This window comes from Notolepis coatsorum (assembly GCF_963971535.1).
Source record: "Notolepis coatsorum genome assembly, chromosome: 1".
Lineage (NCBI taxonomy): Eukaryota > Metazoa > Chordata > Actinopteri > Aulopiformes > Paralepididae > Notolepis > Notolepis coatsorum.
In genome coordinates, this window is record NC_140165.1 from 127,529,227 (window position 1) to 127,545,020 (window position 15,794).

At 43.4% G+C, this 15,794-nt stretch overlaps 1 protein-coding gene across 1 annotated transcript in view; it reads right to left on the minus strand.

Annotated features, from left to right (window-relative positions):
* Window positions 1-15,794, minus strand: part of nsd3 (nuclear receptor binding SET domain protein 3) — a 61,539-nt gene that overhangs the window by 10,281 nt on the left and 35,464 nt on the right. The window contains exons 17-22 of the mRNA XM_084323453.1: window positions 14,257-14,459; window positions 14,018-14,130; window positions 12,287-12,433; window positions 11,556-11,678; window positions 10,274-10,390; window positions 9,841-9,982 (exon numbers count right to left, since the gene is read on the minus strand). Of these exons, the coding sequence (XP_084179579.1) occupies window positions 9,841-9,982; window positions 10,274-10,390; window positions 11,556-11,678; window positions 12,287-12,433; window positions 14,018-14,130; window positions 14,257-14,459 (845 nt within the window). The remainder of the gene's footprint in view (window positions 1-9,840; window positions 9,983-10,273; window positions 10,391-11,555; window positions 11,679-12,286; window positions 12,434-14,017; window positions 14,131-14,256; window positions 14,460-15,794) is intronic.

Consider the following 15,794-nt stretch of genomic DNA (forward strand, 5'->3'; position numbering starts at 1 on the left):
TATCTGGTCTCTAGTAGCAGTTAGCAGAGTATTGTTCAGTATCTGGTCTCTCTAGTAGCAGTTAGCAGGGTATTGTTCAGTATCTGGTCTCACTAGTAGCAGTTAGCAGAGTATTGTTCAGTATCTGGTCTCTCTAGTAGCAGTTAGCAGAGTATTGTTCAGTATCTGGTCTCTCTAGTAGCAGTTAGCAGGGTATTGTTCAGTATCTGGTCTCACTAGTAGCAGTTAGCAGAGTATTGTTCAGTATCTGGTCTCTAGTAGCAGTTAGCAGGGTATTGTTCAGTATCTGGTCTGGTCTCACTAGTAGCAGTTAGCAGAGTATTGTTCAGTATCTGGTCTCACTAGTAGCAGTTAGCAGAGTATTGTTCAGTATCTGGTCTCTAGTAGCAGTTAGCAGAGTATTGTTCAGTATCTGGTCTCTCTAGTAGCAGTTAGCAGGGTATTGTTCAGTATCTGGTCTCTAGTAGCAGTTAGCAGAGTATTGTTCAGTATCTGGTCTCTCTAGTAGCAGTTAGCAGGGTATTGTTCAGTATCTGGTCTCTAGTAGCAGTTAGCAGGGTATTGTTCAGTATCTGGTCTCTAGTAGCAGTTAGCAGAGTATTGTTCAGTATCTGGTCTCTCTAGTAGCAGTTAGCAGGGTATTGTTCAGTATCTGGTCTCTAGTAGCAGTTAGCAGAGTATTGTTCAGTATCTGGTCTCTCTAGTAGCAGTTAGCAGGGTATTGTTCAGTATCTGGTCTCTAGTAGCAGTTAGCAGAGTATTGTTCAGTATCTGGTCTCACTAGTAGCAGTTAGCAGGGTATTGTTCAGTATCTGGTCTCTAGTAGCAGTTAGCAGAGTATTGTTCAGTATCTGGTCTCTCTAGTAGCAGTTAGCAGGGTATTGTTCAGTATCTGGTCTCTAGTAGCAGTTAGCAGGGTATTGTTCAGTATCTGGTCTCTCTAGTAGCAGTTAGCAGGGTATTGTTCAGTATCTGGTCTCTCTAGTAGCAGTTAGCAGAGTATTGTTCAGTATCTGGTCTCTCTAGTAGCAGTTAGCAGGGTATTGTTCAGTATCTGGTCTCTAGTAGCAGTTAGCAGAGTATTGTTCAGTATCTGGTCTCTAGTAGCAGTTAGCAGAGTATTGTTCAGTATCTGGTCTCTAGTAGCAGTTAGCAGGGTATTGTTCAGTATCTGGTCTCTCTAGTAGCAGTTAGCAGGGTATTGTTCAGGATCTGGTCTCACTAGTAGCAGTTAGCAGAGTATTGTTCAGTATCTGGTCTCACTAGTAGCAGTTAGCAGAGTATTGTTCAGTATCTGGTCTCTAGTAGCAGTTAGCAGGGTATTGTTCAGTATCTGGTCTCACTAGTAGCAGTTAGCAGAGTATTGTTCAGTATCTGGTCTCACTAGTAGCAGTTAGCAGAGTATTGTTCAGTATCTGGTCTCTAGTAGCAGTTAGCAGGGTATTGTTCAGTATCTGGTCTCTAGTAGCAGTTAGCAGGGTATTGTTCAGTATCTGGTCTCTAGTAGCAGTTAGCAGAGTATTGTTCAGTATCTGGTCTCTCTAGTAGCAGTTAGCAGGGTATTGTTCAGTAGCTGGTCTCTAGTAGCAGTTAGCAGGGTATTGTTCAGTATCTGGTCTCTAGTAGCAGTTAGCAGAGTATTGTTCAGTATCTGGTCTCTCTAGTAGCAGTTAGCAGGGTATTGTTCAGTATCTGGTCTCACTAGTAGCAGTTAGCAGAGTATTGTTCAGTATCTGGTCTCTCTAGTAGCAGTTAGCAGAGTATTGTTCAGTATCTGGTCTCTCTAGTAGCAGTTAGCAGGGTATTGTTCAGTATCTGGTCTCACTAGTAGCAGTTAGCAGAGTATTGTTCAGTATCTGGTCTCTAGTAGCAGTTAGCAGGGTATTGTTCAGTATCTGGTCTGGTCTCACTAGTAGCAGTTAGCAGAGTATTGTTCAGTATCTGGTCTCACTAGTAGCAGTTAGCAGAGTATTGTTCAGTATCTGGTCTCTAGTAGCAGTTAGCAGAGTATTGTTCAGTATCTGGTCTCTCTAGTAGCAGTTAGCAGGGTATTGTTCAGTATCTGGTCTCTAGTAGCAGTTAGCAGAGTATTGTTCAGTATCTGGTCTCTCTAGTAGCAGTTAGCAGGGTATTGTTCAGTATCTGGTCTCTAGTAGCAGTTAGCAGGGTATTGTTCAGTATCTGGTCTCTAGTAGCAGTTAGCAGAGTATTGTTCAGTATCTGGTCTCTCTAGTAGCAGTTAGCAGGGTATTGTTCAGTATCTGGTCTCTAGTAGCAGTTAGCAGAGTATTGTTCAGTATCTGGTCTCTCTAGTAGCAGTTAGCAGGGTATTGTTCAGTATCTGGTCTCTAGTAGCAGTTAGCAGAGTATTGTTCAGTATCTGGTCTCACTAGTAGCAGTTAGCAGGGTATTGTTCAGTATCTGGTCTCTAGTAGCAGTTAGCAGAGTATTGTTCAGTATCTGGTCTCTCTAGTAGCAGTTAGCAGGGTATTGTTCAGTATCTGGTCTCTAGTAGCAGTTAGCAGGGTATTGTTCAGTATCTGGTCTCTCTAGTAGCAGTTAGCAGGGTATTGTTCAGTATCTGGTCTCTCTAGTAGCAGTTAGCAGAGTATTGTTCAGTATCTGGTCTCTCTAGTAGCAGTTAGCAGGGTATTGTTCAGTATCTGGTCTCTAGTAGCAGTTAGCAGAGTATTGTTCAGTATCTGGTCTCTAGTAGCAGTTAGCAGAGTAATGTTCAGTATCTGGTCTCTAGTAGCAGTTAGCAGAGTATTGTTCAGTATCTGGTCTCTCTAGTAGCAGTTAGCAGAGTATTGTTCAGTATCTGGTCTCTCTAGTAGCAGTTAGCAGAGTATTGTTCAGTATCTGGTCTCACTAGTAGCAGTTAGCAGGGTATTGTTCAGTATCTGGTCTCTAGTAGCAGTTAGCAGGGTATTGTTCAGTATCTGGTCTCTCTAGTAGCAGTTAGCAGAGTATTGTTCAGTATCTGGTCTCTAGTAGCAGTTAGCAGAGTATTGTTCAGTATCTGGTCTCCCTAGTAGCAGTTAGCAGAGTATTGTTCAGTATCTGGTCTCTAGTAGCAGTTAGCAGGGTATTGTTCAGTATCTGGTCTCTCTAGTAGCAGTTAGCAGAGTATTGTTCAGTATCTGGTCTCTAGTAGCAGGTAGCAGGGTATTGTTCAGTATCTGGTCTCTAGTAGCAGTTAGCAGGGTATTGTTCAGTATCTGGTCTCTCTAGTAGCAGTTAGCAGGGTATTGTTCAGTATCTGGTCTCTCTAGTAGCAGTTAGCAGGGTATTGTTCAGTATCTGGTCTCACTAGTAGCAGTTAGCAGGGTATTGTTCAGTATCTGGTCTCTAGTAGCAGTTAGCAGAGTATTGTTCAGTATCTGGTCTCACTAGTAGCAGTTAGCAGAGTATTGTTCAGTATCTGGTCTCACTAGTAGCAGTTAGCAGAGTATTGTTCAGTATCTGGTCTCTAGTAGCAGTTAGCAGGGTATTGTTCAGTATCTGGTCTCACTAGTAGCAGTTAGCAGAGTATTGTTCAGTATCTGGTCTCTAGTAGCAGTTAGCAGGGTATTGTTCAGTATCTGGTCTCACTAGTAGCAGTTAGCAGAGTATAGTTCAGTATCTGGTCTCTCTAGTAGCAGTTAGCAGGGTATTGTTCAGTATCTGGTCTCTAGTAGCAGTTAGCAGAGTATTGTTCAGTATCTGGTCTCTAGTAGCAGTTAGCAGAGTATAGTTCAGTATCTGGTCTCTCTAGTAGCAGTTAGCAGGGTATTGTTCAGTATCTGGTCTCTAGTAGCAGTTAGCAGAGTATTGTTCAGTATCTGGTCTCTCTAGTAGCAGTTAGCAGAGTATTGTTCAGTATCTGGTCTCACTAGTAGCAGTTAGCAGGGTATTGTTCAGTATCTGGTCTCTAGTAGCAGTTAGCAGGGTATTGTTCAGTATCTGGTCTCTAGTAGCAGTTAGCAGGGTATTGTTCAGTATCTGGTCTCTCTAGTAGCAGTTAGCAGAGTATTGTTCAGTATCTGGTCTCACTAGTAGCAGTTAGCAGGGTATTGTTCAGTATCTGGTCTCTAGTAGCAGTTAGCAGAGTATTGTTCAGTATCTGGTCTCTAGTAGCAGTTAGCAGGGTATTGTTCAGTATCTGGTCTCTCTAGTAGCAGTTAGCAGAGTATTGTTCAGTATCTGGTCTCACTAGTAGCAGTTAGCAGGGTATTGTTCAGTATCTGGTCTCTAGTAGCAGTTAGCAGAGTATTGTTCAGTATCTGGTCTCTAGTAGCAGTTAGCAGGATATTGTTCAGTATCTGGTCTCTAGTAGCAGTTAGCAGAGTATTGTTCAGTATCTGGTCTCTAGTAGCAGTTAGCAGGGTATTGTTCAGTATCTGGTCTCACTAGTAGCAGTTAGCAGGGTATTGTTCAGTATCTGGTCTCTCTAGTAGCAGTTAGCAGGGTATTGTTCAGTATCTGGTCTCTAGTAGCAGTTAGCAGGGTATTGTTCAGTATCTGGTCTCTAGTAGCAGTTAGCAGAGTATTGTTCAGTATCTGGTCTCTCTAGTAGCAGTTAGCAGAGTATTGTTCAGTATCTGGTCTCTAGTAGCAGTTAGCAGAGTATTGTTCAGTATCTGGTCTCTAGTAGCAGTTAGCAGGGTATTGTTCAGTATCTGGTCTCTCTAGCAGCAGTTAGCAGAGTATTGTTCAGTATCTGGTCTCTCTAGTAGCAGTTAGCAGAGTATTGTTCAGTATCTGGTCTCTCTAGTAGCAGTTAGCAGGGTATTGTTCAGTATCTGGTCTCTCTAGTAGCAGTTAGCAGAGTATTGTTCAGTATCTGGTCTCTCTAGTAGCAGTTAGCAGGGTATTGTTCAGTATCTGGTCTCTAGTAGCAGTTAGCAGAGTATTGTTCAGTATCTGGTCTCTCTAGTAGCAGTTAGCAGAGTATTGTTCAGTATCTGGTCTCTCTAGTAGCAGTTAGCAGAGTATTGTTCAGTATCTGGTCTCTCTAGTAGCAGTTAGCAGGGTATTGTTCAGTATCTGGTCTCTCTAGTAGCAGTTAGCAGAGTATTGTTCAGTATCTGGTCTCTCTAGTAGCAGTTAGCAGGGTATTGTTCAGTATCTGGTCTCACTAGTAGCAGTTAGCAGGGTATTGTTCAGTATCTGGTCTCTAGTAGCAGTTAGCAGGGTATTGTTCAGTATCTGGTCTGGTCTCACTAGTAGCAGTTAGCAGGGTATTGTTCAGTATCTGGTCTCTAGTAGCAGTTAGCAGGGTATTGTTCAGTATCTGGTCTGGTCTCTCTAGTAGCAGTTAGCAGGGTATTGTTCAGTATCTGGTCTCTAGTAGCAGTTAGCAGAGTATTGTTCAGTATCTGGTCTCTCTAGTAGCAGTTAGCAGGGTATTGTTCAGTATCTGGTCTCTAGTAGCAGTTAGCAGAGTATTGTTCAGTATCTGGTCTCTAGTAGCAGTTAGCAGGGTATTGTTCAGTATCTGGTCTCTAGTAGCAGTTAGCAGGGTATTGTTCAGTATCTGGTCTCTAGTAGCAGTTAGCAGGGTATTGTTCAGTATAGGGCTGGGCGATATGACGATATTATATAAATATCGGGTACAGTTCATTAACGATACACTTTTTAAACGTATCGTGGATATCGTGATGTTTTGCCCAAGAGGATTGTGTCACGTCAATCTGGTCCACGCGTTCAAACTTTTGAACAACGCCGTCCCCACACACACTACTGCATCAAAGTTACTACTTATGATTAACAAAAGCATTCGTTTTTTGTGGCATTAACGTTATATAGTTACACGTTCAATAACATCAGCGTATGACATAGCAACGTCCGAGGACGACATAGATATATAGCAAGCATTACGCGTTCATATCTCAGCCCGTGAGGTTCTGCGGTCTGTTAATAAAGTTTTCAATCAGACAGATGTATGGAAAGGCTTTTATTATAACATTCGTTGCAGTAAAATCATTATGCCTCGTTTAATAATCCTGCGGAGCGCTGGTAGCCTACTCCGTGGGCCGCGGGGAGCTAATGTTATTAGCCACGGTAGGTTTGTTGTGGTTTTCTGTCTGTGTAGATCAATGGCGGATTTACCGGAAGTTAAAAACTAATAAGCGCTTGCCGATTGGTGCTAAGAACAGCAGGGCGGGTGCAAGCAAGCGGTGTGACGTAATTGGCAGACTCGACTGTCAATCAAAATTATTCTGTTTGCCGTCAGAATGAATGAATGAATGAATGAAAACTTTATTAACAGATTGCAGAATGGGTACAATACAGTACAGCTGAATACAACAACAGTGGACTGGAGGATGAAGACCAGAAAAAGACTTTCGGCTTTTTTACATAAGGGTCCTCCATTTTCAATTCATCAAAATATTTAGAGACATACAAATATACATTAAAATGCTAAAATGCTATTGATTGATTGATTGATTGATTGATTGATTTAAAACTTTATTAACATATTGCAGAATGGGTACAGTACAGCTCAATACATACAATTGTTAAGGGGATGCAGACCAGAGAAAGACTTTCGTCTTGTTTACATCAGGGTCCCCCATTTTCAATTCATCATATTTCATATCTAAATCATATAATATCTCATTGCTAAATATATGCAATATATAATCTAATAATCCAATAATCTAAATCTAATATATAATATAAAAATGCTAAATGCATGGGTATTTTATTTTGTCTTTAATGTTAGCTTGCAAACTCAAATACTGTCTTGGTAAGCCTCATAATGAATTGTTTGGGGAAAAAAAGAAAAACAACGTGATGTGTATCGTGTATCGCCGAAAGGTCAGAAAATATCGTGATATCATATTTAGGCCATATCGCCCAGCCCTAGTTCAGTATCTGGTCTCGAGTAGCAGTTAGCAGGGTATTGTTCAGTATCTGGTCTCTAGTAGCAGTTAGCAGGGTATTGTTCAGTATCTGGTCTCTCTAGTAGCAGTTAGCAGGGTATTGTTCAGTATCTGGTCTCTAGTAGCAGTTAGCAGGGTATTGTTCAGTATCTGGTCTCTAGTAGCAGTTAGCAGGGTATTGTTCAGTATCTGGTCTCTCTAGTAGCAGTTAGCAGGGTATTGTTCAGTATCTGGTCTCTAGTAGCAGTTAGCAGGGTATTGTTCAGTATCTGGTCTCTCTAGTAGCAGTTAGCAGAGTATTGTTCAGTATCTGGTCTCTCTAGTAGCAGTTAGCAGGGTATTGTTCAGTATCATTAGCAGCTGCACTGTTTTCTCTTATATTATTTCTTACTAGGTATCAAAATGACCGGCTTGCTCCAACTCAAGTTGCTATAACTTTTTGGAAAGATTCACTGCATGGTTTGGGTAAAAACAGTAGAGGTGTAAAGGTACACGTATCCGTACCGAACCGTTTCAGTACTGGACCTTCGGTTCAGTACGCACTGTGTACTGAACGATTGCAACGGTACGTTAACCACTAACGGAACGCTCGTGCAGAACTTTTCTTTGCATGCAGAATTTTATTCAAAACTGTCACGTTCACCCCTTCCCAAAAGATAATTTGCGCAAAGGGCCGGATGTTGTTCGTTCAGCCCACACACAACACAGAGATTACCTGTAATTTAGGCATAACAAAAAATATTGTTTGTTTCCTGTTGGTTGTCAGTTAAGGCCATGGGTAGGTAGGGAATTTATTTTATTTTTTATTTTATTCTTTCCCACGGAGACTATGGATAGGGAATTTCTTTATTTAATTAAAATGTTTACAACAACATGGATGCATGTACTCTGCCAGCATGTTTAATATCCATAATACTAAAGGTTTGACTAAGATTTCTATGAAACTTTATTGTACATTTTTTTTTCTTTTTTTTTAACTCGTAAAATAAATTGGGTCGCACCTAAATCGGCAGGGTCGGTCGGCAACCGGAACCAAACCATTATTTTTGTTAGGCCCTATGACAAATAAGACGGTTCAATTACTTTATCTAAATCCAATCAATATTCCTAATGCCGTTTCAATGTAAGGTTATAAAAATAAACATATAAACATTCATATAATAATACAATAACCTAAATATACAGCTAAGCCCCATTGTATTCTGAAATGTAGACTTTAACAGTGTAGGCAACTAAGCCAATAGAAATAAGGTATAACTCATGAGTGCTTTGGCTCCTATAGGAGTCCTTGAGCTTTTAGTTTGTTTTAGTATTACGCTACATTTAATAATGTCATTTATCAGCTATCTGTGATAGGAGTGCAGATGTTTCTGCACTCCCTGCAAGAAGAATAACATATTAGTTGTTTCTCATGAGTGGGATTCATCCAAAAACTGAGATAAGAGTGTTCTTCATTACTGGAAGAGATTCACTCGGAGGCGCTTTAACAATGGATCACTAGAAGGCTTGCCAGGGGCAAGGTCATCTCTTTAGACTGAGGAATTTAATACCAATACTTCAGTTGCTTGAAGGTATGTGAACCCCCCCCCCCCCACGTGTTTCACCGCCAACGCTTGAGTGCCAAACACGTAATAATAAGTTTTTAGATCCTTTGATCTTTTTCCTCTGATCCCCGTTCTAAACAATCAACCGGATCATTCTAGCCGTCCCTGGCTCATTTGCCTACGTTGGAATTGCAATGCCGATCGAATCTCACCAGGTGGCAGTATCGCCTACCTTTTGAACTCTGATAGAAAGGGAACAGGAGAGACATTGAATGAAATGGACTATCAAGACTCGCTCTGAGGGGGAGGAGCTCCTGCAAAGCAATCGCTAGCAGATCTGCTCGCCTCAAAACCTAGTGTCCCATAAACACGTGTAATTACATATAAACGAGTAATCGCGATCGCAAATGGGATCATTGGAATTATTCTTTTTGGAGTACCTCCTGGCTAAGGTAAGGACCCCCTATGTCTATTTTACCGAACCTGAAAGATGTTTCTGTAACGATCACAGTGGCTTACTTTACCGGTCATAAATGAGGCTTTTCCCCCTTGATGATTTTGTAAAGGTACATATGTACATCTTATATACCTTTGATTTGGGAGTATTTGGGGTTTCAGGGAATCAACCAGAACGATTCGGGCTTATTGCATATAATGCGTCCTATCTCGCGATCTATGGAAAAATACTGGATTCTTTCGGAAATGGGCGATGTTCAGCGTGTAATAAACTACAAACTACAGTGTGTAGAAACTAACACTTTTTTACATGTTGGACTATAAATAGGGTTTGTCAAATGAGCCATACTATTGTCTCCATAGCTATAATATAGAATATACAATAGATCCGCAAAGATCGTGAAAACGGTCAAGAAAAGCTGGCGCTAGTCATTGCAGATGAGGAAAAGGTAAGGATGCTAACTCACCAGCCTCGATGTCACACAGTATGGATGCTAACTCCTGAGCCTCGATGTCACACAGTATGGATGCTAACTCACCAGCCTCGATGTCACACAGTATGGATGCTAACTCACCAGCCTCGATGTCACACAGTATGGATGCTAACTCACCAGCCTCGATGTCACACAGTAAGGATGCTAACTCCTGAGCCTCGATGTCACACAGTATGGATGCTAACTCACCAGCCTCGATGTCACACAGTATGGATGCTAACTCACCAGCCTCGATGTCACACAGTATGGATGCTAACTCACCAGCCTCGATGTCACACAGTAAGGATGCTAACTCCCGAGCCTCGATGTCACACAGTATGGATGCTAACTCACCAGCCTCGATGTCACACAGTATGGATGCTAACTCCCAAGCCTCGATGTCACACAGTATGGATGCTAACTCACCAGCCTCGATGTCACACAGTAAGGATGCTAACTCACCAGCCTCGATGTCACACAGTAAGGATGCTAACTCACCAGCCTCGATGTCACACAGGGTGAAGAGTCCTATGCGGACGTCTCCGTTGACCATCCACTTCTGGGTCTCACAGTTGGGGCTGCAGCTGTGGTTCATGAAGCGGGAGAAGTTCCCCTTGGGCCCTGCGTCGATCACACGGTCCTGTGAGGAGAGAGGGGGCTTTTAGACAGCGAGTCTCCACAGTAAGCTGGGCAATGTGCTCCCTAAATCAGGGGTTGTATGTAGAAACTCTCAAATCTAAAAACAGGGTACTGATTTATCTCTGGCCACCTCACAAAACCATACAAGTCAATACAACTGAAGCGACAAACTGGTCCCAGATCGGCAATCCAACTCTAAGGCAATTAGCAATTACTAGCCCTGGAATTTAAGAGCAGATCTTTATTATCACTGCAGGGTAAAGTGCTGTGTTGTTTCCCTATTCATCGTTACCTTAGTGAGAGTGAGCATGTAGAAGTTGGTCAGACAGTTCTCGTGGGCATGCTTGATTCGCTGTTGGCACTCCTCTGAATCGATCACCTCCCCCACATACTCACAGACAAACTCCCCCTGCGGAGTAGAAACATGGTACAGGACTTCAGATGTACATCCCGACAGTGACACAGATCGCCATCAGCAAACACACACGCCCATGGAACTACATTTGGCACCACACCCATGGAACTCCCCACTCTGGACTCCATACACAAACACCATACCATCACACGCGAAAAAACAAAATCATCAGTGACCCTCTGCACCCAGCTCACCACCTATTCCAACGCCTCCCCTCTGGTAGGAGGTTCAGGTCACTGGGCTGTGGAACTGTGAGGTTCAATCACAGTTTCTTCCCCAAGGCCATACAGCTGCTCAACTCCTCCTAATCTTCACCCCATGCTTGTTATGTTCTGTGGTTTTTTTTGTTACGTTGCACCTGATGTTTGTATTTTTTCGTACTGTACTGTTCCGTCGTGTATTTTTTAGGTGGTGTATTTCTGTACTGTACTGTTCCGTTGTGTCTTTTATGTGGTGTATTGTCGCAGCTACCACCTGCACCGTGTATGAATTCCACCGGCCTGGCCGTGTTGTAATAAAAGGAACTTGGAACTACATCAGGCACCACTTATGTCAGGAGTTTGGAATTGATTCAGACCTTAATCAAGGATAATGGCAAATTGGAGTCATATTGATATACAGTAAAAAATACAGGAAAGTGTGCCATGTACAATACATCTGCAGATGCCAACCTCCTAACACCTCCCACGACCAGGCTCCGGACCTGGGGCGACAGGGCCTTTGCTGCTGCTGCCCCCTCCCTCTGGAATGCCCTCCCCAGCCATATCCGTGATGCAAACACCCTGACATCTTTTAAATCAGCCCTCAAAACCCACCTTTTCAATCTTGCTTTTGACCTCTAATTCTGTCGGTTTTATTTTATTTTGTCATGTATTATTTTTGTTCTGTTTTGTTCTGTTTTTTTTTTTGCCATAGTTTGTCTCTCCTGCCCATGTGAAGCGTCTTTGAGCACCTGGAAAAGCGCTATATAAAATAGATGTATTATTATTATTATTATTATTATTATTATTATTATTATTATTATTATTATTATTATTATTATTATTATTATTATTATTATCCAGGGACAACATAACAAGTAGGGCAGGTGCCCAGACAAAAAAAGAGAAAACTGAATTAGACCTGCATGGGGAGTGGGCGCAGTGGGCGGGACACTCACCTTCCTCAGAGCCTGGTTGGTCCTGAGGCCCCAGCCACGCCCCTCTGTCTTCACCACCTCCGTCTCGGCGTAGAGCCGCTTGGAGAAACACTGGTTCTCGCAGCTATCGCCCGCAGGACACACCTGCAACAGCGACATTAAAAACCAGAACAGAGGAATATGTGTTATTCATTATCTTCATATCTCCGAATTAACTAGCTAATAAATGTCTGCCAAAAGAAAATGCGGGGATGCAGCCATTGCGAATTATGCACCAAAGCTATGGAACACCCTACCTATGGACATTAGGGAGGCTAGATCACTAAATATTTTCAAAGGTAAGCTACAGTAAAAATTGACCTCTTCACCATAGCCTTTTAATACTCTCTGCTGCTTGGACTCATTGCATCAAGACTGCGATTGTTGTACCGCAGATTAGTTATTTTCATTGCTCTGTCTATTTATGCTAATTTATGTAAATGATAACACTACTTTTATTTTGTCTACACCTTTGCATTGCTTTTATTCTGTCTATTTTATATCTTCACTTTATGCATTGCTTTTATTTTGTATGCCAATTGTATGCCTAATGTCTACACCACTGCGGTGAAGGCTGCAATTCTTGTGATGAAAGGGGCTATACAAATAAAGTGTATTATTATTATTATAGTTCATTATCCATTTCCATTCTGGAGATGTAACACGAGTTACACGACCTGACTGAGCGTGCCAGACGTGTGCTGCTCACAGACCTGTGGATGACACTCGTACTGCAGCAGGCGGTTGAGACACTGGGAGTCCAGGTTGCAGGGGTGCTCGTCTGCCTGCTGGCAGTTGCACCGCTGGATCTCAGACAGGTCGGCGACGTGCACCTGCACCTTCCCCACCGGCTTGTTGGACTGGGACAGAAAAATCACAACGGGATCACATTAATTTGCAGGCGTGACATTAGATACACCAGACGACACACGCAAGCTACAGAGCGCCGTTCTGGTGTGGACGTTTTCCTCTGAGGCCTCTGTTCACACCTCTCCCCCTTATCCTCCTTTTCCTCTCCCCCTTATCCTCTCCCCTTATCCTCCTTTTCCTCTCCCCCTTATCCTCCCCTTCCTCTCCCCTTATCCTCCCCCTCACACCCTATTCTTGGTTTCACCTGTTCACCCCTCCCCACAACCCGCCCCCCTTTTCCCCAGGAAGCTTAAGGGGGCTTTCTCACTAACCATTCGGGGTCGAATCAGAGCCCGATCGCACCAGAAAAGGGTGTGATCGTCCTACTGAGAACGCTCCCCCGCGTCCCCGGGGACACCGATTCGCTCCAAACCTGGACCGCTGGAATAGGTGGTTCCGGGTGCGCGCCAGTGGGAGCGGGGGGCGTGGTGTACAAGCTTGTACCAAAACACGGGAGAGGCTTGCTGTATCAACTTGCTGACACACAACGTCATTACTGTAATGCTTTCATGCTTGCTTGAATTTTGGAGAGATGAAAACATACAGCAACAACTGGAAAATACCCACAAAAACTATATTTATGGGCAATTTGGCGAGTTCAGACCTCAACCAAACAAGCATGTAGAGCCTCACGGCTCAGTGCATGAAAACATGAAGCCACGTTACAAGCACAAGACTTCCCTGGCTCGCATTAGGCCTAGCAATTTCTTTTGCCATTGCTATGTCTATACATTGGTTTCTTGTTCGAATGCATTTATTTCTATAGACCAGTGGTGCCCAACCAGTCGGCCGTGATCGACCGGTCAATATAATTGATGCAAGCGATGGGCTAATGTTAGCTGCCAACTACCGTAGTAATAAATAGGCTAAACAAACTAGCGTTAGCGTTAACCCTGGAAAACGCTCAAAGCGGACTCCACGACACCAGTTCCATTCGTGAGAAAAGGGGGTGGGTTATATTGACAAGGCTTGACAACAGAGGTTCAAATATAACTTCATATTTATTGGTTATTTGTTTCTTTATATCAGCATCGAGTTTCCACCACTGTATGTTAAACTCTTCCTGTGTTGACGTTAGAGCGTGACATCATCGCTACGGCAGCTTACACGCTCAAAACGCAAACCGTAAACAAAACCCGGAGCGCATCAAGACTGCAGTGTGTACGCAAACTAGAGGGGGGAGAGGGAGGGGGGACGTTCGCACCCAAGGACGGAGCAAATTCGACCCCGAATGGCAGTGAGAAAGCCCCCTAAGAAGCAAGCTCACAGAATTGGGGGGGGGGTGGTCTTGGTTTTTCTCCAGGCTAGAGAAATCAAGTCCTCCATCAAACTCCTGAACCTGAATTTGTATTCGATTGGCAATGCTTTAACAACACATTTGTATCGACCATGACGATTTGACCACGCGTATAATTAACCTCTCCGGTTCCACCGCGGTCGCATACGCCACGACGAAACTCAATTCACAATCGGTAAACGATGGGAGACATCGCGGCGTGTGGGATGTTGTGCGAATGTGATCGCGAAGCGCTCACCTTGATGAGTTTGTAGGGCGGGGGTTTACGCGAGTTGCGCTCCTGCTCCAGAGCCTCCCTGCTCTCCCTCTGAGCCTTGAGATCCAGGAACCTTCGCGCTGCCTCCTCCAGAGCTGAAATTAACACAAAACAAATCCCTTACAAAATATACATTCAACGACTGCATTCCTAGGAAATGGTCAAAGGGGGGGAACCTCGTATACTGATGTAACCATAGTCACATGCACACGTAAGAACACCTTTCTTGAAGGTTTTGTTGATGTTGATCTGGCCCGTGACGGGGTTCTTGTCGTTCTCCACGTAGGGGAAGACGCGGCCCTGGTTGATCCAGTAGTAGTCGTGGGAACCGAAGAAGAAGACGGGGAAGTCTCCCACGTCGTGGCGGAGACTCTGGATGTTGGATGGGACGAGACGGGGGTTGCAGATCTCAGCTGGCCACCACCTGCAGGAGGAAGACAACCGAAGGAGACGGGAGAGGAAGTAGTGGGTGAGGAGAGGGACATTGAGGAGGTACAGGACATGGACAGTTTGTACCCTACCGCGAGTTACACACATACTGGACCAATATCCAGGTTCAGGTCTTATATACGGGAAAGGGTGTTTATTTGTATTTTAACACTTTGGGTGCCGGAAAACGCTTTACAGCGTCATTCCCGGCCATGCTCAAGTTGCCGAAGGACGCTTTACAGCGTCTTTAATATCAATATTTCAAAAATCTGTGATCGGATTCATATTTCCCCTCCACTGGCCTGAGATCCACCAGGAGGACCCACTGAGCTCTCTGGCGGTTCAGGAGCGCCATCTGGTGGCCGATCGGCGCAATAGCCAAACAGGAAGTGCTTTGGAGGTTGTGCTGGTCGGCCATATTACTTCCGGGCACTCGGTTTGGCTCTCGGCACTCTGGCTCGTCACAATATATAGCGATCCATTGCCAATAACTCGATAAACATGATTTGGACGTATATAGTATTATACAAGCTGGAAATGGTTCATCAGGATAAACATCCCATAATCGAAAACGGTCTACACCACGCTGATCGTCCAACGGCGCGAGGAAGATCCGGTAAGATTCAGCGTTATTTTTGAACGTGTTCCATATAAACTGTTATGATGAACATATGACCCACACTAGATGAATGATATAACGCTGCCCACGGAATTATAAACGATCCCCCGCCCATCCGGTCATCATCAGATCATACGTAGATCATTCTAGAAGTACGTCCAATTGAAATTTTTTTATATCGCCCCGATTGCCATCAAACTGTATTTCATCATCAATATAATGCATTTGGGGCTATAGATCACGTTCTGGAGAAAGCTGCAGAAAGAGATGAAAACATACTTATACATTAGACCATACTTTACTATGAATATGTGAATGAAAACGTTTAACGTTGCTACACAATGAACAATACATATAGGACTTTGAATGGGCCCGAATAATGGCAATGTAGCAATAGAATTTAAAAAGTTATAGCCATGCAAAGAAGGGGTACTTCTCCATAGACAAATAGAGCTGGCAATCTATGGTATATCATGAATTTAACCCATGGCACCCAAAGTGTTTTAATATCCCTAGTACCAATATTTCCATATACATATTCCAAATATTATCATGGAAACAAACTCACACAGACCACATAACACAACAGCAAAAATGATAAGGTATTAAAATGCCTCAATATCCAAGCTAATCAGCATATCCCAGTGATCATATTCAATATCCCAGCTAATATTAGCATATCCCAGTGATCATATTCAATATCCCAGCTAA